Source organism: Primulina tabacum, chromosome 16 (assembly GCF_025594145.1).
Source record: "Primulina tabacum isolate GXHZ01 chromosome 16, ASM2559414v2, whole genome shotgun sequence".
In the NCBI taxonomy this organism is placed as follows: domain Eukaryota; kingdom Viridiplantae; phylum Streptophyta; class Magnoliopsida; order Lamiales; family Gesneriaceae; genus Primulina; species Primulina tabacum.
In genome coordinates this window covers 478,167-499,836 of record NC_134565.1, presented here as the reverse complement: position 1 = coordinate 499,836, position 21,670 = coordinate 478,167, and the positions used below count along the sequence as shown (strand labels likewise).

At 34.4% G+C, this 21,670-nt stretch overlaps 2 protein-coding genes and 1 pseudogene across 6 annotated transcripts in view; 1 reads left to right on the top strand and 2 right to left on the bottom strand.

The window, feature by feature from the left end:
- The first annotated feature begins 2,528 nt into the window (after nucleotides 1–2,528).
- Nucleotides 2,529–7,084, top strand: LOC142529968 (ubiquitin-like protein ATG12). 2 transcript variants are annotated; one of them, XM_075635701.1, is made up of 6 exons: nucleotides 2,530–2,694; nucleotides 2,846–2,904; nucleotides 3,432–3,500; nucleotides 3,584–3,646; nucleotides 6,591–6,743; nucleotides 6,871–7,084. In XM_075635701.1, the coding sequence occupies exons 1-5, from the start codon at nucleotides 2,673–2,675 to the stop codon at nucleotides 6,648–6,650; spliced, it is 273 nt and encodes a 90-aa protein (XP_075491816.1). In that variant the 5' UTR covers nucleotides 2,530–2,672; the 3' UTR covers nucleotides 6,651–6,743; nucleotides 6,871–7,084. The 2 variants fall into 2 exon arrangements, with proteins under 2 accessions (XP_075491815.1, XP_075491816.1); XM_075635700.1 differs by lacking the exon at nucleotides 6,591–6,743 and having other exon boundaries at nucleotides 2,529–2,694.
- A 147-nt stretch (nucleotides 7,085–7,231) lies between these two features.
- LOC142529383 (transcription factor MYB7-like) lies at nucleotides 7,232–8,349 on the bottom strand (annotated as a pseudogene).
- Nucleotides 8,350–18,389: 10,040 nt separating this feature from the next.
- LOC142528865 (uncharacterized) overlaps nucleotides 18,390–21,670 on the bottom strand; it is a 31,885-nt gene continuing 28,604 nt past the window's right edge. For 2 of the 4 annotated variants that reach the window (XM_075634114.1, XM_075634119.1), the window contains one exon: nucleotides 18,395–18,669. In XM_075634114.1, coding sequence (XP_075490229.1) covers nucleotides 18,573–18,669 — 97 coding nt within the window. In that variant the 3' untranslated portion in view covers nucleotides 18,395–18,572. Of the gene's footprint in view, nucleotides 18,670–21,670 lie in introns of all 4 variants that reach the window. The other 2 variants (XM_075634121.1, XR_012815770.1) reach the window with 2 other exon arrangements.

The window sequence follows — 21,670 nt, the reverse complement described above, 5'->3', positions numbered from 1 at the left end:
ATGTATTTTATATCGTATTAACTCCGATATTCTAAAATACATATTTTTAATATATTTTCTGAAATCATTTGACATAATTAATTATTTTAATCTCAACTTAATAATTATCCTAATTATGTCAAAGTATCGGATAATTAATTACAAGAACTTAAAAAAAATAAGAAAGAACATAAAAATATCGAGATTATGATATGATAAATTAAAGAGAATCAGAAACAAGTACATGTTTGAATACATATCGTATATGTATGATATAATACAATTAATGTGCTAATGCACTATATATTTGTTATATTAAATTCGGAACAAAATAAATCAAAAATTGATGCGACATTAATTTATTTGGATAGTTAACTTTTACCAAAACAGCGTTCTTTAACGTGCAACACATCATTTTTTTAATTATAGTTATGGTGTAAATAATTACAAGATAAATTTGAGTTTCATCTATTTAACAGTTTAACTTTTTTTTTTTTTTGAATTCATAGATTTTAAATGCCTAAACTCAAATGTAAATAAGTAGAAGATGAAAATACCAAATGAAGTGTTGTGATATTTAAGTTTTGGCGATAAGCTTGTTGTAAGGAATTAAATCAAGATTACTAAATTCAACACTCCAAAAAATTCAGTAGCCAATAGGCAATAGCCGAGAATCAGCTAAGTTTTTATAGAATAAGGAACTTAATGGACAAACAATTACTGAACACATCCACATACTGCTGAATTTTGACAACAATTATTTATGAACATTGAATATATCATCGTACTTATTTAAGCATAAAATCAACAGAAAAGAATATTAGAAAAATGTTGAGCATTCTAGTTAAAGAGGGTACATTCTAACTGATTGGACAGATAGTATCAAGTATTTAATGTCACTTTCTACTTTTGGAGCATTCCAAATTATATTTGACAATTTGGAAAAATGCATCAATGATCTTGATATGATCAATTTATAAAATTTCAGATCCAAACGTTTGAAGATCACCTATATAAAGTCATATCATATTTCAGCAAGTAATGACACACACAACACGAATATATCTCATTATTCAGAAGTACTGCTAAAATATATCAGAAGCATACTCATACAAGCTTTATCAAATCTTCTAAAAGATCATCTTGTATCATATTCTATTATTAATCTCATTAGTGTATTAGTATTTTGAGTAGATCTTTGTAACCGACAAAAAAGTATTTCTCATCAGAAGTAATGTGTAAGTAAGTTGTAAAGAAGTTGATACTAAGAGCTTCAATAGGTAATATTAATTGCTACCAAATTGAGTGTTTACATAAGTTGTAAATGTCAAAGTCTTACGGAATACTTTCTCGAAACAGAAGAAAGAGATACGTAAAAGACTTATATCCTTCGAACTTCCAGAAACAATCACTGTGTTTTTCCATTACTTTTATTATTGTTCACAGAGTTCACTAGACTTATTCTGCATTGCACATCGATTGCATACTGACATTTGAAGGTCGAAATCAGATTTCTGCTGTTAATACAAGTAGAGGTCGTCTGAAGAAAAAAAAATTAAAAAACGTAATGCTTTTTATTCATTCCGTCTAAAACACCACCAGAGATCCTAAGATGAAGTAAATTTATTTCCATTATTTTCAAAATTGAATCCTATTTTACTATAGAAAAGAATTGAGAATGAAAAAAATTTGTATATTATAATTTAAGATTATACTATAACGTGTTTAATAAAGTACAAATTTTTTAAAATATAGTTATTTTTTTTTAACTGCATTACGATGTTCATTAAGCAGTTTAAATCGATAAACCAACTATTCCGTAAATTTTAGTTTATTTGGTTCGCTTTTCTATCCCATTTTTGATAAATTCAATTTTCGGTTATTAAAATTTAAAAACTGTCAAAACCGAAATCGATTAGTTTACACATAATATATACTAGTACACCGACGCATGCGTTGCGTGGTTGTATAATATTTTTTATAATTCATTTGATTTATATTTAAATGATGATCAAAACATAATTATAAGAAATAATGATAGACTACAATGTAATTTTGATATATAAATTAAAAAATAAATTGAAAAATAAAAGAAAAAAAAATGACGTCAATAAGAATTGAACTTATAACCTAAACCCAAAAAAAACAATGACCCTATCCGCTGAACTATATATAACTTGCATTTAAATTTTAACATTTTATTAATATATATAATTATTAAAACAGACCATGACATCAAAGTTAGTTACTCTAAGTGTTTCAAACTTAATAAAATAGTAGATTTTTGTAATTAAAAGTTTTATGTAATATGTTAAAATAAGTAAAAGGTGCTATTTGGTTTTCACATCAAAGCTTTTGAAAATCAAACCGAAATTTACCAAAACTGAACCGAAAAGAAACCGGTCATTCCTCGTCGCTAGCTTAAAAAGAGGTTTTTTTACAATAAGGTTTCGACCGATCCTCATCCCAAATATTGTAATATCGTAATTAAATTCTCTCTTTTTTTATTTTTATTTTTTAAAAATCTGTCAATCGTAAAAATAATTAAAAATTTCCTCACCAGATAAGGATGTTTTTGGAGAGAATAAATTATGAATTGTGATTATTAGGCATACAAAATGGGAGAGTAGAGCACGACGGCGAGGGCTTGTGAGAAAGTAGAGAATAATTACAGTAACTTCCGTTGATCAACGATGTCGTCGGAGACCCGTAAAGGTCAGTTTCTTCAAATTTGTAAAATTCTGTGTTTTTTCTTTTTATTTATAGTTTGAATGTTGAGGTTTCCAATTACTTTGTTAGTAATCCGAGTGTGGTAGTTAATTATTCTCCCCCTCCATATTATCGGTTCGTATTGATTTTGATGCAGTGGTAGTTCACCTAAGAGCAACCGGTGACGCTCCAATCCTCAAGCAAGCTAAATTCAAGGTTTTTGTTTTTCTTGCATTCGATGAATTGTTCGCATGATTGGGGCAATTTTTTTCGGGTTTAAATTCTTCTTCTTTGTGTTCGAATTTTATGGATCCAATCTAGACTGGTTCAGGTTCAGATCAGAATGGTTAAGAAGTAAAAAGAGCGTGGCCTTAGCTGACAAACCCATCCCTTGATTCACTTAGAGTTACAAATTCAGTTAGAACATGTTTTATTGATGATTGAAATAACATGTACCAAAAATTAAATGACTGTTACTTTAATGTCAGTGTATCAGCTTAAATGATTTATTATATCATCAATATTCACGCCCAAGTAATTTTACCCGGTTTCTTTATTTGATTGGTAATTGGTAATGGATTACGGAATATCACTGTTGAGTAGTTTCGTATTACAAACTTTTGATAAACTTGGTTGCTATAAAACAGTTTTGTTTATTTAAAATTCTCAAGAAAGAGATTTTCTTGTCTCAAATTTCACTTTTATGTTTCTATGCTTTGAGTTAAGTTTTTTCTGAAATGCAGATTGCTGGGGCTGACAAGTTTGTAAAAGTGATTGATTTTCTTCGTCGTCAACTTCACAGGGAAACTTTGGCAAGTCATATTATGCATTACAAAATGGGCATGATATTTGAGTTTTACTTGAAATGTTTCTAACTTTCCCCTTGTTTTCATAGTTTGTGTACGTGAACAGCGCCTTCTCACCAAATCCAGATGAGTTGGTCATCGATCTATATAATGTAAGTCGTCTTATCTTATGAGTTATTCTTCTGTGGGATCTGCTGCTTGTGCTGTAGTTTTGGTCTCGGAGTTAGCTGAGTTATCCTTTATTTCTCATCTCTGTAGACTTTTTATTAGTTTTTAGGATATAACTGTGACGAACCGTGCCTTAAAATATTAATACTTTAATATTTGCAGAAAAATTTGAATTTTTTTATATTATATTATTTTTTAAAAATATAACTTGTAAAATAAATTAAAGATCATCAGTCATACTAAAATAAAATTAATATTAAAATTCCATCATTTTAAGTACCACAATCACAAAATCCCAATTTAAAAACATCCACCAAACTTTAAAAAAATCCAACATAATATATAAAAAATCTCAGCTTCCTAGTAACCAATACTAAGGCATAAAATTTAAGAAAATAGTTTTAAACGTGCATAATTAAAACTCTCGTGAGCTACAAGGTCATCGGGTTTGCACTGCCACTAGCCCGAGCCTGCTCACTGGTCACCGCCTCCCGTCTCCTCAACTACATCATCTATATCGATCAAGTCTAGTGAGTCTAATGACTCAGCATGCATAAACCGTGAATAACAAGTAATATGTAATAAAAATCCATTCAATTTTAAACATAGCTCGTACATAGCATAATATTAACATAAATATGTATAACTCGACTTTCTTACATAAACAATTTCATAATATCATATTTTCATACTCATCATCGTAATCGAGATCGTAAATCATTTTGCGTAGAGTTTTGTTCGATGCAAGTGGTCCATAACATAAATCGTTTGATCAAATTAAACAACAGTACTGGGCCGGCAGGGATTACCACAGCCCTTGGACTGGATGTCCACTCCCTAACATAACATAATTCATCCGAAGAGGTTGAAGAGGTCCCCGAACTCGTTCTCCGGCTTCCAAACCCGTAACATAATTTGGCTACAAGACAAATCGCATACCTCAAAAATAATTATTTTGCACGTTTTACATACTCACGAATATCGTGAACCTCGTTGGATCGTCCTTGGACTTGCTGCCCTAACGTGCTAAAATTGATACCCAAAACAGCCCCTAAGATGCATTCGGACACGTACGACTTCCCGAATTAAATAGAACCACTTAGAACGTACCAATCGACTCGGGACTCGACCCGTACATAAAATACATGCTAACCTATTGCCCAAGGCCCAAGGCCAGCCCTGAACCATGCCCGAACTTCGTACCATGCACAACGAACAATCTAGACACAAGCTGTCCAAAAAGTGACGCTATGGCACTTATGCGTTCCGTACGACTTCCTATCAATTCTAACTCGAACCAAGCCCCAGACTCGACCATTAGACATAACTTACGACCCTGGTCCAGCCTGTTCTAGATACACACCACAGCCCGTTATAAACCGCAAAGTCGCAGCCCTAAATCGCGACTTCCCTTCATGCGCGCCCCCGGAAGTTCTCGACTCCAGCAGCTATTTCCACCCAACCGGACCCTAACCAATCCATAACAGGCCTACCCCAGGACCCCGCCTAGACCCTAGCCACGAGCCCCGGTCCAGCTTAAAACCCAAACCAACGTGAACCCGCGATAAACCCCCTATGCGCGCGCGGCTTCGCTTGTTTCGTTTCCTACTATCCAGCGGCCTATCGGCCCATCCCGGACCGCTTAAAGACATCTAAAAACATCCCATAACATGACTATATGTAGCAGCAAACCATAGGTACTGCCCAACGAAGACGACGATCAAAACTCTTAGAAAACGTTGAAGTTCATGCATATTTCATACTCAAAATGAGTTTAATAACATTTGAGCATACATATAATCAAACCAACAAGTTTTCATTCATATTTTATATCAAAATACAGTATATGACATCATCGATGCATAAAGGAAAGGTTTAGACATCCCTCTGCGGTAAAACGCACGAAATATCGATAAACCAATGCGTGAGAGAACGGAGGCCGAACGGAGACGGGTTGCTGCGTTTATTGGCTTGAGAAGTGACTAAATAAATCAAGGATTGTAGTGTGATGATTGCCCAAGGTTGCTGCTAGGAGGAATTTGAAAAAAAAAAACCAATCCTTGCTAGTGAAACTCTCAGCCAACTATGTGCTCTTGGTGTGTGTTTGTGTGTGTTGTGTGTGTGCGTGAGTTGTGTTGTAATTTAGGGCTAGGACTCTAAACACCAATTAAAATTACTAATTAAGCCCTCACGATTTAAATTACAAATTAAGTCCTCCAACTTTTGAAATTAAGGGACCTACAAATTTTAAATTCTACCCATAATTAAATACTACCTAATTTAATTAATTAAGTCATAAAAATAATTATTAAAATATTTTATTTCAAGTGGACGTATTTAAATATCTTATTTTCGAATTTTGCTGATTAAAATATCTAATATTTCTATTTCACTCGATAAATTAAATTTAGCCCTAAAAATGTTAAAATTTATAAATCCTTTAAAAATACTATTTTCTTGACTTAAAATAAAAATATAGCTTAATTTTTTTCATCTTAATCGTCTTTGGTCTCCTTTTCCGGTTCGGTATCGAATATTCCTCTGAAAAACTAAAACTAATGAAAACATTTTAAAAAATAATAAAAATTGCATAATGAAATATATATATATATATATATATACATTTTAAATAATTTATAAATATATATATATATATATATATATAACTTAACAAATATCATGAATTAACTAGATAAATAAATTAATTCAATCATGCATGAGGTTTACGTGTAATAGTTTTTGGGCACTACAATAACTTTTATCGTTGAAAATATTGCCGAGTTTAAATTTCTTAATGGTTCGTGATCCTGTGAATTAGGACATTACAATTTCTGTTTCTCACCTGATCCTATTCTAACTCCCAGCTTGAGAAATAGAGTTAAGCAGGTGTTCTTGTGCTTGTCGCTAACAGTCATCTTCGAATTTCAGAACTTTGGTTTTGATGGTAAATTAGTGGTTAATTATGCGTGCTCCATGGCCTGGGGTTGACTACTACCAAATGCTGTCCCCTAACCACATACTGTATATTTGGTGTGGGCCACAATCATCCTTTTCCATACTTGTCTGCACACAGTGTTTTGAGTAAGTTTTCATTGTTATGTTCCTCTATGATCCCTCAATTATGTTATATATCTTGATTTCATTTGGCAATCTGATGTTATGGTAGTTTGGCTTTACTAACTCATGCCAACTTGATTCCTGTATGCAGGTTCTACTAAAGCAAATATGCATTCTTTCCATGATTATTGTCATTGGATGCGAATATGCATTCTTTCCATGATTATTGTAACGATCCTAAGCCTGCCCCACATAATATTTTTTTCCCTGGATAATATTTGATGGCATGATTCTGTATAAACGAGTTTGAATTTGAACTGTGATTGACACTTCCTAGTAGCGTCTTCGACTCCCTTGCACTTTTAGTTTCGCCCTTTCTTACGCTCTGCTCTTAGCTCGTTACTTCAAATTTTGTTACCTTTTAAGTTGGGACGGGTAATTGCTTTGCTTAATATTGATTTTTTATGTTGCTCGAGTTTATGAGCTAAACCAAAAAAATGTTTTAGTTGGATCATTGTTATAAAGTATATTTTTAATACGGTAGCAAATAGTAGATCCAAATCAATCGAGAGTAATAAGGAGAGAGTAGATTGTGACATCTGTGTAAGCGCAATAATTACTGCTATATCCAGTGCACGCATTGAATGTCTGCACAGTTCTTTATTTTTGTAAGCGTTTATGGATGCATGAATGGGAACTTGAAGCTTGGCTATTTACTATATACGATTTGAGATGGTAGATTTTAAGAAGAGGTTGTAAAACACGGTGGTTTCGAGACTACTCTATGAATTATGTTTAAACATGCAATGCACGCTTCATTTTCTTTAACGCTACAATTGAAAACATACAAGGTAATGAAATGATTCAAAACGAATTACGATCATACTCGAGAAACTTGGTGACCCATTCCAGAGTTGAAGGATTCTCATTAGAAAAGTCAAAACAAATCATCCACATCAAAGCCGCTTTGCCAGCCTACCACAACACCACTACTAGTACTTGGGCTTCTGCTATTCACTTCTCTGGATAACTCATCGTTTTTGGATCTTGATCTTGAGATTTAATTTCGTAATATATATACGACATAGCTAACCTGTTTCCAACAAGTTTATGGAGCATGAGGATCAAATCTTCCTCTTGATCGGAGAAATTGCCTCTCTTTATACGTGGCCTCAAATAATTCATGCATCGTAGCCTACAACTCTTGGCACACCGGTTAAGCCCAGCAAAGTAAAAACACACACACACTACATATATATATATATGGATTCAAATATTAGTTTGTAAAGGCTGTGTTAAAAGAACCTGCTTTGGCTGCAACGGTTTCCCAATGCTTTGGACCTTGGAATTCGGCGACTTCAGCCAGTTTTTTGATCCTCGACAGCAGTCCATGCTCCCTGTGCACTTTAGCGCGTCAGCTGTTGTGCAAGGCATGGTAGAAGTTGATTGGTACCGGTGAGGATTCTCGGTTTATAGGTTGATTCTCAGGTAGATTTTTTCTCCCGATTTCATGGATCTCCAGGCTTGAGAAACGAAAAGAAGTGACTTCCGTTTCTTAGCTTTGTCATGATACAAGACCTCCTTTTGATTCAGGTTTGGAGTCTGACACTCTTCCCTTACAATCTACCATTACATTGTTTCTTGCTAACTAATCCATTCCTAGTATGACATCGAAGTTGACCATAACGAGTTTTATTAGGTCGGCAATGAAGGAATGCGTATCGATACTATTTTTATTCTATCTTGAAATTATTACGAGTACAATCTCAAAACTTAAAACCAATATTGAATCTTAGAACTTAACTCATATCAATCTATTGACTTTAACTCCAAAAATTATAACCTAGTCTTTATAAAATAAAAGCTCATTCAACCTTGTAAGAAAGAGGCTAATCCCAATTTATTATTTCTTGTGCCAAGTCTCACTTTGGCCTCCACTATGAGCTTAGCGCACTAACACAAATTAAACGAGTTTTATTGAATGTCTTTATCCTTGAATCATTCTTAGTATCGTAAGAAGAGTCAAAACTTATTATATTACACTTTCCTCAATACCCAAGAACATCTCATAACTTATTTTATTTATATAAGGTAATACCTACTTGTTATCTTAAAATAATATAAATTCTTAATCTAAAAATAGTGTTTTCCACATTCATTTTAAACAAGATATTCCAATATCCTACATATTTAAAGTTAATGCTTATCATTCTTAGGAACCCAAATTTAATGTTCACACAATTAACCATTGATACAAAAATCAACTTCTATATTATAATACCCAAAACTTATTATATAATTCTTATATCAGATTTTCTCATATTAGTTTTTCATAAATAATTTATCATCCCCGATTCAAATCTTTAATCTTAAGTCAAGTTATCTCTGATAGATACATTCCTAACTGATGTCCCGGGATATCTCGGGCCATGAATTGTGCCCAGGTCAGTGGTATGGGTTATGCTCGAGTCATGGATGGTCCAAGACCATTGGTGATGTCTACAAAAGAGCCCGGGTCACGGACGACCCGAGATACTGAATGGATAGCTCTATTCAGGGTGAATCTACGAAAAGGGTCACCAGAGGCCGAACAGTTAAACGCTCGGGACGTCTTCTCCCCGGGTTATTGGGCGCCCGGGCTCTCATACAAGCTTCCGGGAGATTTTCTACCCGGGCCACCTCGATATAAGCACCACACTCAAGTGTACTAGCAGAATAGAGTGTGGGCGGCTGTCCCATCTCTGACACCGATCCAAGTGGTTGACAAAATCAGGTAGGGTGGATGTCACTAGTATGAGATTTGAAATGTCAGAATATAGGGTATGAGTCAGCCGCCATGCTATAATTGGTAGGTAGCACGCAGAACGAGGTTCATCATCACTTCTCTTACTATAAATATCGGGTTCTCTCTTTGCATTTAATTCATTCAGATATTGAATACACCAACATTCATAGCTCATTTATTACTAAAACTCTTCTATTCACACCAATATCACAACCATCACTTGGTTATATTGGTTTTTTGCTTGAATCATTCACTGACTTAAGCATCGGAGTGGTCACGTCGGACACCCCTCCGGTGCCCATTCACGTGGTTATCTTCTTGAGTGCAGGACATCCTATTCGCCCGGGAAAGAAGTTTCTAGCTCCGATACACCTCTCTTATTTTCTTCACTATCTTGATAGCAGATCCGGCGGAGTACATGACCTGACTCATCTATTTCAACCCGGATCGCATCACTAAAAATATATGTTTTTCATAAATAGTTTATCATCCCCGATTCAAATCTTTAATCTTAAGTTGGAAGTTTTATTCAAGTTATCTCTGATAAGTACAATCCAAACAAATCTTTAATCTCAAGTCGGAAACTTAAGTCAAGTTATCTCTGATAGCTACATTACCAATAATATATGCCAATACTAATTGTTTATGTAATAGAATTTCATAAAAAATTTACTAGCATTACAATAAACGTGTTGAATGAGGTTCTTCGATAAATTTTCAAAAAATGGAAGGTTCAGGGATCAGCATCTGGATTGAAGCATACATCGAGAGGAGACTAGAACAATTGACGGAATCAAATTTGGAATTTTCTACGAAAATAAGCTACGTTACTTTTATAGAACGTAAAAAAACAATTTCGGAGGCCTAACCGAAATAATTTCGCGATTTCGAACATTACCTCACACAAATTGGTGATTACTACAACATCGAACCTTTGATAAAATCAGACATTTTTTTTGTTTGCAAATTTTTTTCCCAACTAAATTATGAACCTGGCTCTGATACCACTTAAATGTCATGCTCTAGGACCCAGGCATGTAGACACTGACGTTGTTCAACAATCACGTAATCGTCAAACAACAGCCTCGTAACACAGAATAAATAAAATCAGTTTATTTCATAAATACCATAAAATTTTACAATGTAAATTCTTAAAACGGTAAAAATTTGTGTAAGTATTTAAAACTTTAAATAAAATAAACTAAATTAACTTCTTGACTCATCCATTACCAGTACCAAAATTGGCCTTGCTCTTATTCTTTTATTTGTTATTCAGACTTATCTGATGATGATAGAGTAACGGGCGAGTGATACGATTGTCAGTCATTAAGCGCGATCCATTCGAGTACATACATAACAAACATACATGATTTTCGAAAGAAGCAGCATATCATAAACAACATAATTCATATACATATATCATGAGCATAAACGTAGGCATAAAATTGGCCTAAGCACTGAGATTCATCAATTTTCTATAGTTTATTGATATCAGTCCCAAATTTTTACTCCTCTAAGGAGGCGATGCCATATAACATTTACAATTCTACCGAGCCATAAACTTGTCATATGTCGAGATTCTCACTCATATCCGATTGAATTCTCACAGTTCCAATACGTAGGATAATCATATCACAAGAAAGAGAAGAAGAATAATTGTACTCGATCGAACTTTCAGAAACGAAACTGTAAGGTCAAAAATGCGATAACATGATCCAACTGCATGCAAATCTATGGAAAAATGGAAAATGCTTAATTAATTTATTTTAATTGCATTTATTGAATATGATAGACATACTTACATGTTTAAAATATGGTTTTCTACTAGAATGCATAAAACTATGTTTTAAAAAGATTATTCGAGACACGATCGGGGAACGGTGACCGGGGACCGTAAAAGGAAAAATATTTTTATTAAATGATTATTTTTAATTGTTTAATATATAGTATATTTTATATGGTATTTTCAAAAATGGTGCTTTTTGAGATGTTCTTACCCGCCGAGTCATATTTTAAATCGATAATCGATTTTTGACAAAAATAAGAACTTTTGGGAACTCGGCTAATATTTTCAAGAACTTTCCTAGACGAAATATTTTACCTACTTTATAATGGGCCTATTATACCTAAGTTATTGGGCCTAAATCCTTGTTATGGTATTTTATAATAAAACTAATGTTTACAAACCCAAAAACTACATCATAATTCACACCTCAAGCACCTAGAGTCCTAGGATTTATTTCTCTCAAAATCTCGGCCATAATACACACCACATATCAGCTTATTCACGTTTGTTTTGAAGAAAAATACTGCAAGTTCCGTCCTTCTCCATCGACGTTCTTCGCATCTCAAATTATTTTCGTGCATGAAATACGCAAAGGTATGCCTTAATCTCCTTTCACTCATCGTTCATACCATATTATGTGTATTTAACATGATTGCATGAAAAACATGATACACCTTCCATTATTTTCGTTTTTATGGCTTGTACATGTCAAAACATTGATTTTTATGTTTCTAAATCCATGTTAATGTTGCATAAAGGGCCTGCCATGCTAGGGAAATAAAAAGGGGTGAATTTCATAGGGATTAGGGATCCCTTAGGTGCATGTTTAAAGGCTGGAAAGGAGAGGGCAAAAGGAGGAACGAAAATTGGGATTTAAGAAGACTAGGGTTTCGGCTTGGGGCTTCTTGAAGGGTGGGTCTGCTGGCTGCTGTAGGACACGTCCAGGGGGCCTAAGGGGGCTGAGTCGGGGTACTAGGCTGATTGAGGGAAGGTTGGTTCGAAGGGAAAGGGTTGTGGCGTTCCTTGGGCGTGCGCAAACCCTGTAGATGCATGGGTTGAGGGCCGATCGTGTAAGGCATGTAGGGCATGGTCCAATAGATTGTTAAGAGCTCGTTCTAGGTCCTAGGATGGTTGGTTAGGGTCTGGACATGTTGGCTAAGGGCTGGGCTCGAAGATCGCATAGGTCGACTTGGACTAGGGTTCGATCAATTTAGAGCACAAAATTCAGTGGCTGTTCTATGCTTTTTTGAGGGTTCTAAATGCGTTGATTTGGGTTATATAGGGTATGGTTAGGTTCTAATAAGCTATGGTTCAAGTTTGATAAGGTTTGGTTAAGTTTTGAGTCAATTCGGGTTAAATTCGAGACATACGTTTAAGTTTTAAAACGAATCAAGAAATTAGTCGAGGAGCGTAAGTTTACGTCTAAGAAATATTTATGGGTGTTATGTTAAGTTTGGATGGATTTGGGTCGTACTTTTAAGGTCCAAGGGTAAATTGGGAAAGTTAAGGCTTCAGAGCAAAACGGTCATTTTACACCTGAAAAATGTTAGACGTCCTGGCAATGTCCTGAATGCTATAATGAACTGTGAAATATTTATTGTAAATATTTATGGACTTTTATGGTGAAACGTTAATGCTAAAATACGTGTTGCATGCTTGGTTTAAAATAAAAATGATATATATATGCTTGAATTTTTATAAGTGATGAAAGATTGAAGGAGGTGACTTGATTGTGACTAATACGATGATATGATGATTATAATGATATGATGATATGTAATGACAATGCTCAGTTGACGGTGAGAATGTCGCTGATGTCACCGCCGTCTGGTACCATGGTTATACGTAGATGAATCCATCGACCTACAGCTGATACGAAAGTCACAATTAACTATCTGAATTCAATAAAAAAAATATATATACGTATATGATGAAAGAAAATGTTTATGATGAAAGAAAAAATGATTTAAAGTTATTCATGTTCATGAAAAGCTATTTTATTAAAAGTATCTTTCATTGTTTCTTGTAGATGTATATGTATTACTTCTTATCATTGTTAAGGTTTGCTGAGTTAATAGACTCACTAGGTGGGATCGTTGCAGGTGAGCATGATTTTTTTGACGATGGAGGTCTTGATGGTTGAACTAGTTAGACTGATGGTGCACACAACCCGAAGACTGTCGCTAGTTTTCCGCATTATGTTTATGATTTAAGATTACTTTAAAGATTTTATGACTTTATGATTTTTAGTGGTTTTGAAAGATTTAAAAGTTTATGATTTATTTTTAAAAATGATAGTTTTAAGTTTGGTTTGATGATTTACGATTTGTTTTGAATGGCGTTTTGGATTTTCAAATAATTAGTTGGGGAGTTTATTTTAAAAAAAACGAGTAGTTGACGTTTCAGTTGGTATCAGAGCAATGTTCTTACAAAGGGTTGTGCCACCACCAGTTCCGGAAAGCTCAGGCGTCAAGCCTCAAATCTGTAAGTTTAATTGCTTTAAATGATTTTAATGATATTACCTACATATTTACATGATTTATATGCTTAAGTTACATGTTTAAATGCTTTTTGAAGTTAAATAATATTTATGCTTAAAGTTGCTCAAAAATATATTTTTACATGCTGCATGATTAGAAGCTTAGATTTAAATGCATGTTGGTTACATTTTTAAATTTGGAAAACGTTCAGATATAATGTCTCCTAGACGCGCACTTAGTACTGATAGGCAAGAAGAGACTAATGAAGATCGTCAAGGGAATGCACCCCCACCTCCTAATGGGGATGCTGCTACTCGTGTACTAGAGGGCATGACACGTTTCTTTGAGCAGCAGGCTCCAAGGCCACAACACGATATGTATGATCAGTTCCGAAGGCGGGGTCCGGCAGAGTTTTCTGGCACCACCGACCCATTTTTTGCTTAGGGGTTGATTCGATCTCTTGAGGTGCATTTCCGTTATCTGAATATGGGAGATGCTGACCGAGTTAGATGTGCTACTTACATGCTGCGAGATGATGCTTCTCTGTGGTGGGAAGGAGCTGAACATGGAGTTAATCTACCCACCCTCACTTGGGTGCTATTTAAGAACATTTTCTACGAGAAGTATTTTACTGCTGACGTCCGAGGGTGCTTGAAGAGGGAGTTCATGAGTTTCCGTCAGGGAGACACAACTGTGGTTGAGTTCGTTAGGAAATTTGATAAGGGTTGTCACTTTATGCCCCTTATTGCTAGGGATGCTGCTGAGAAACTAAGGCACTTCTTGGATGGTCTTCCACCTACTATACGTCGTGATGTGATGTTGATGCGACCGACGGATTATGCAGTTGTCACTGCTTGTGCATTCCAAGCTGAGCAAGCCTTGAAAGATATTGATTTAGAGATGCAACGTAAGAGGCAACATCACTAGCAGAATTCTCAGCCGAATAAGGGATAGTTCACGGGACCTCCTAAAGCTCAAGGGCAGCAAAAGTCCCAAGGACAGTGGAAAAAACAGGGGGAACCGAAGCCACCATAGTCTGGAGCAACAAAACCTGAAGAGAGGCCACTGTGCAAAGAATGCAATTGCTTACACATTGGCAAATGCATGTGGGGAACATACAAGTGCTTCATATGCAAGTAGGTAGGACATAAAGTTGTTGATTGCCCAAAGAAGAAGGGACCAACCGTCGGCAGAGCTTAAGTGATGCCTGCTGAGGAAGCTGAGGAAGAGCCAGACACAACTTTGATCACTGTTAATCTAGTCGTTTAACATTTTTATATTGCTTTTGTTGCATGAAATGTTAAATTGGTTATGTAAATTGAATGGGATAATAGAGAACTTAGAGGAAAATAGGTTGCATGCTCTACCTTAGTTGGATTTAAAGGATGACTTGGAGAATCATAAAAATTGAGCATAAAATATAAGCCTTAATCATGCAAAGGAATGAATGGAACCAAAACAAGAATTTTAAGGCCGGGAAATGGAAAATTCGAGAATTTTGGGATATTTATGGGAAAAATCGAAAACTTAAGGACCAAAGTGCAAAAATCAAGAATTTAAGGGCTAAATTGCACTAGGCCAAGAACTCAAGGGCTAAACCAAAATTTTTGTAGTCCAGGGATTGAAATTGAGAAAAGTGAAAATTCTAAGGTGGAATCCGGAATTTCAAAAATTCAGGGACTAAAATGCAAAGTTTAGAACGTTCAGGGGCTGTTTGAAAATTCTAGATAAATAGGGGCTGTTTCCAAAATTCTAGAATTTTAGGGATCAAAACAATAATTTTCAAGAGTTTAGGGCTGGAATCGATGGAATTTGGAATTTGATCGAGCTAAGATGCAATTTTCAAAACTTTAAGGGACAAAAATGAAGAAAATTCAAAATTTTAAGGATTTATGCGAATTTCGAAAATTATTTAGGTAAAATTGTGTAATTTTCAAGAACTTTTGGGTAATTAATGATAGAAATTCTTTAAGTTTCAACACGATTGGATTTGATGGTATATTTGCCGCATGAAAAATATTCATTTTAGGTGTAGCTACCTATGCATTGCTGGATTTGGGAGCTACACACTCATTTATATCTGAGACGTTCAGTCAACCGACTACAGATTATACCCAAGGATTTGGAATTGGGCTTTAGAGTTTCTATTCCTTCTGGTGATCAAATGGTCACTTCCAGCATTGTGAAGAATTTGGAGCATCGTTGACAAAATGATGTGGTTCGGGCAGATCTCATCGTACTCCCGATGCCTGAATTCGACATCATTCTTGGCATGTATTGGCTATTTTTGAATGGAACTTCGATAGATTTTTGACAGAGGTCAGTATCTATTCGACCGCCCAGTGGAAAATTGTTTGTCTTCGGCAGCAAGGAACAAGCAAATGCAGCACATTATCTCCTGCATCTGTGCGAGGAAGCTTATGAAACGTGGCTGCCAAGCCTTTCTAGCATGTGTGGCTTCAGTACATGTTCCTGTCAGTCAAAAGCTAGAGGATGTTGAGGTTGTTAGAGACTTTCCTAGTGTCTTTCCTGAGGACGTTTCTGGTATTCCACCAAACCAGGAGGTGGAATTTTCTATTGAGTTAATGCTAGGCTATGTGCCAATTTCTAAGACACCCTATCGTCTAGTATCCGTCGAGATGAAAGAGCTAAAAGACCAAATTCAAGAGTTGCTGGACAAGGGTTTTGTTCGCCCGAGTTGTTCTCCATGGGGCACACTGGTATTATTTGTGAAGAAAAATTATGGTAGTATGCGACTCTGCATTGATTATAGAGAGCTGAACAGAGTCACCATCAAGAACAAATATCCCTTGCCTAGAATCGAGGATTTATTTGACCAATTACAAGGAGCATCAATTTTCTCAAAGATAGATCTTCGTTCGGAATATCATCAGCAGAAGGTGGAGGAGTCTGATGTTCATAAGACGACTTTTAGGACTTGACATGGGCACTACGAGTTTATGGTGATGTCATTCGGGTTGACCAATGTGCCAGCGATCTTCATGGATCTCATGAACCACGTATTTCAGCCGTATCTAGATCAGTTTATCATAGTCTTCATAGATGATATCTGATTTACTCGAGGAGCAAAGAAGAGCATGGTCAGCACTTAAGAACGACACTACAAATACTGCAAGATATGAAGTTATTTGCTAAGTTCAGCAAGTGTGAGTTTTGGCTCGAGAGAGTGGCGTTCTTAGGCCACAACATTTCTAGAGATGGATTTGAGGTCGATCCAAGCAAAATCGAGGCAGTTAGAGAGTGGCCAGTACCAAAGAGCGTAATCGAGATCCATAGTTTCTTGGGTCTAGCTGGCTACTATCGGAAGTTCATTCAAGGATTCTCTTCTATTGTGGTACCCTTGACCGCCTTGACGAAGAAGAATCTGAAGTTTATTTTGGGGATTCTCGACTGTCAAGAGAGTTTCGAGAAGCTAAAGCAAGCTTTGACTTCAGCTCCAGTTCTGTCGATGGATCATGGCAAAGAGAGTATGTTCGCTATGCGGACGCTTCAAAGCTTGGTTTAAGCGCAGTCCTGATGCAAAATGACCGAGTGATAGCTTATGTGTCTAGACAGTTGAAGGTTCACTCGGTTTTCAAAAAAAAATACTAGGAAAAAAACTGATAACAAATTTTAATTGTGGGAAATTTGTTTTCTTAGTCTGTTATGTTTGTTACATTGTAGTATTAATCAATTATATAATCAAATTGCAATTTTGATCCTTCAAGTTTAATTTTTTTTGCAATTTTGGTAAGAAAAACTCATGTTCGACGGAGTTTAATGATTTAAATTAGAACTTTCCAGCCTGCTTAAAAACTGGAGATATTTCAAAATAGTGAGAAAATTATCATTCTACCTATTCATTTTGTAAATTATTATCTTTCAAATCACAAATACTCTAAAATAATATTATAGAAAAAGTCAATTAAAATACAATGAAAGTTAACCAATTGTTCAAGGGATTCAAGAAGAGCTTTTTTTTGGAAATTTTATTTATTATTTAAAGGTATTTGATTATTTGGATATATTAATTTATAAAATAAATAAGTAGAAAATATTTTTTGTGTGATTTAGAATAATCTTCCTTCCATTATTTTGAAAGATATCCAATTTTTATGTCACGTAGGCATGTTCTGATACTAAATCATCAAATTCCGATGACCATTAGGTTTTCCATAAAAAAAATTAGATCAAAATTGCCAAAAAAAAAATTTAACATGCTAGACTAACACTTCAATTTCACTTTGTAGCGGACTAAAATCGCAAGAGGAGAAATATAACGAATTGAAAAACAATTTTCTCTTTTAACTATATTTCATGAATTCTAATTTATTTAGTTGCTGCTAGTATAGGCATAACAATAATTCATTCATATAACGTGTTTATGACTCGTGTTAGATCTAAAGTATTTAAATCAATGGTTTAGAGAAAATTCAATAATACATGTGTTCTAATATATTTGGAATTTTATATTTTTTTATATGTTTTGTTTAGAAAAAGATCTATTAATTAAAAATAAAATTTCCGTGCTTTGTTATTTGAGGGTCCATTTTCTAAAATTCGTCTCAGAACTAAAAAATGTCAGGTCCGGCCTTGCTAGAAGAAAGCCTCTAATTTGACAAATTTAGACATTTTCTTGACTTTACATTTTTCATATTCTTTTTCACGTCTCTCATTGGATTTGGCTCAATGTCATCTTCTTAATTTCATTTTAATACTAAAAAAATACCATTTTCTACTGTTTTCGTCTCCCAATTACAGCGTCCTGAAAGTCAAGAGCTTGTTGCTGCATCAAAACTTGATCAGAGTGTCAATTTTGATGAAACTTCAGATCTCAACGTGGAAAAGACTTGGAAGCAAATGTTAAACGATCTGGTCCAGTCTTGCTGAAAAATGAGGCTGAGAAAGTGACCCATTTTGGTTAGTACTAAATGTTGGAGATTTAATAAAATCTATAAATAGTGTGATTGAAACCATAAATCACAACATGTCTAGAATTTTCATGTCGAATTATCAGAAAATATAAATAATAGTAAATGCGTACCAGAATTTATTAATTGATCTAGCGTTGGAGTTATGGATCTTCCATGGCAACAGAGAACCGATCACCTTATTTTTGCCTTAGATGAGAGTAGGAGAATAGTCTAGAATATGTGTATTGTATATATTATTCTATGTGCCTCGGGGACCAAAACCATATATATAACCTGAGTTGCCTTCGACCCATCATAGAAGATTTAATTGGGCTGGATTTTTACACATAAGATGGATCATGCCAATTTATTTAATAATTTGAAAACACATAATTAACTAGATCAACTTATCGGATTTTTTTATTAGATAGCATATCCATGTAAATTAAATTAATTATATGAGCTCACAAATAGTACCAACAATCTCTCACTTGGACACATAAGTTTTAGGATATTGCACATGCAAAAATTTGGATTGAACTCTTTCTTTTTAAACCAAAATATTACTTAATAATCTTGTCTATCAATTATATTAATGTTGAACCAAAGAGGTCATCGCTACATTTAAAAACACTAGACTCATCAATTATCACAATATCAGCATAATCAACAACATAAATCAAGTATGTAAATGTAATGTGATCTAATAATAAAACATGTATTTCCAAATGGTCATTCTAATGACTGAAAGAGTCTAATAACAGACTTTCTACTAAATGTTAAACTGAAATGAAGTTATCACTTTATTTCACAGTAATTCAAATAAATCTTAATTTGTACATAAACTTAGATCATATCAAATGAGTTAATACCCAAATCGAATACAAACTCCTACTATATAGACATGCATATCATTTATATGGACAACACCACTGTGCATCACCTGCCCATAACATATTTCAAGGCCAACCCATACTATAGAGTTTGCAATAACTAACTCAATTGACACACAACTCTGAAATATTTTCCTTCACAACTAGAAACTTCATGTCAATATGTTAACTTTGACAAGATTTAGTTGTTTTTCAAATATAACTTAGCGGCTTTATTATCACAATTGATTCTCAATTGTTTCTTAAATTAATGATCATTCTCGATAATAAAACTCCGCAAATTTTTATTCGGAGTCCAAATATCCAACGATTTTCAATGTCAGGTCTCTGATATATCATCTTAAATCATTAGTTCACTTTATATACTACATAACCTGACTAATAATTCAATACCATATTTCTTAAATATATGTCCAACATCCCAATTATGTACACAATATCCAAACATATACAACTCATGCATGTATGACATTCCCACTGAATATAAAAATATGTGCAATGATCAATTATGTTCTCTCTATATTCGAATGAGATGATCACCTGATCAAATTATACTACCACATATGAAAATATAAGCATTAATATAGTTTTCCTCAAAGTTGACTTTCTAGTTTACCCACTCCCTCTAAAGTTAACATACTATATAAACTTAGCATGCCCTATTTTAAAAAAGTATCCGAACGAATTATAATATAAACTACAGGTTTAATACATTGTCACATACCAAAATTTAACTTGGATTTAATTTCATAATTACATGCATGCATACTTTGGATTTCATTTAAAATATTGATATTTAATTTATAAAGCTATCAATCAATGAACCAATTACTAGACCTAGCCAAGGATCGGGTCAAACCCAGAACAGACCCGAAACCAGCCCAGACCAGACCCAAAACCGGCCCGTGGTCAATGGATTGGTTAATCGTGTCAATGAGTTTGACCCGGAACCGCCCTTAGACTGTCTGGTTACGGGTGAAAAACGACCCGACGGATCAGTCATTTTTTATTTTAAATGAAAATCCATGATTGTCTCATCAAATGGCCATTGAATATCAACAGCCACAATGAAGTGACCGTTGTCGACCGGCGGCTCAACTATTTAATACTTTATTTTTAAAAGAAATTGATTGAAATCAACGATGGTGTGGCCATTTGCAATGGTCTACTTGTCGGGTCGGCCCGGCCCGAAGAGTCGAATGTTAATGTTCAGAGTCGAGAATAAGCCTTGCTCAGATATCACTTGATAGAATCAGTTGAGTGTTTAGAAGGATGGTTGAATAAACACTAGATACAAGTTTTCTTTGTTTGATTAATTTAGCTGAATTGGCAACTAAATTATATATTCTCGAATGTCGATGTCAGTTAACTAACAGATAAGTGCGTAAGGAAGCTAGACTGAAAAATTAGAATAAAACACAAACAAAGGTTAGGCTGAGTAAACTGAAGGTGTAAAATAAAACGCAGGTTTGTTTCGACGTTCGGAGAACTGAAGCTCCTACGTCATCCCTTCTATTTTTCGGAAGGATCTACTAAAAGACTTTGGATATTATAAGTAATTTGCAAAATCTCAGTTCAGTTTGGACTTAAACACTGCCAAACTGAAACTCCTGGTACATTTCAATTGATAATGAACAGTATAGAAATTGTTATTCAAGTGTAGTGAATTACAATATTGTTGTGTCTTAGAACTTAATTATGCTCAATGATCAAATAAAAATTATTTGTGAGAGGTGTTCGCCTGACTGAGTTTGGTTAAGCTATTATAGGACTTGAATGCTTGAATCTCTATTTTTCAAAAAATCGTTGCCAGGTGAACTGAATCCCTTCTCTATATATAGTTTCTGAAAAATATCAGTTCCAAAAAAATGTATGTTGGATTGTCTTTAGTCTATGTCAACATTCCTAACAATCGTACACTTTGCGATCGTGCATTGTTACAATCGGTTTTGTACGAGCATCTTATCTAATCATGAGTTTAGTCTTCTAGAATAAACTGATGTAAACTGATATATGGTGTAAACTGAACGAGAAAAACTGATGGACCGATAAGAAATACTTCAGTTTGGATCCAAGTCAGTTTTGATCGACTAG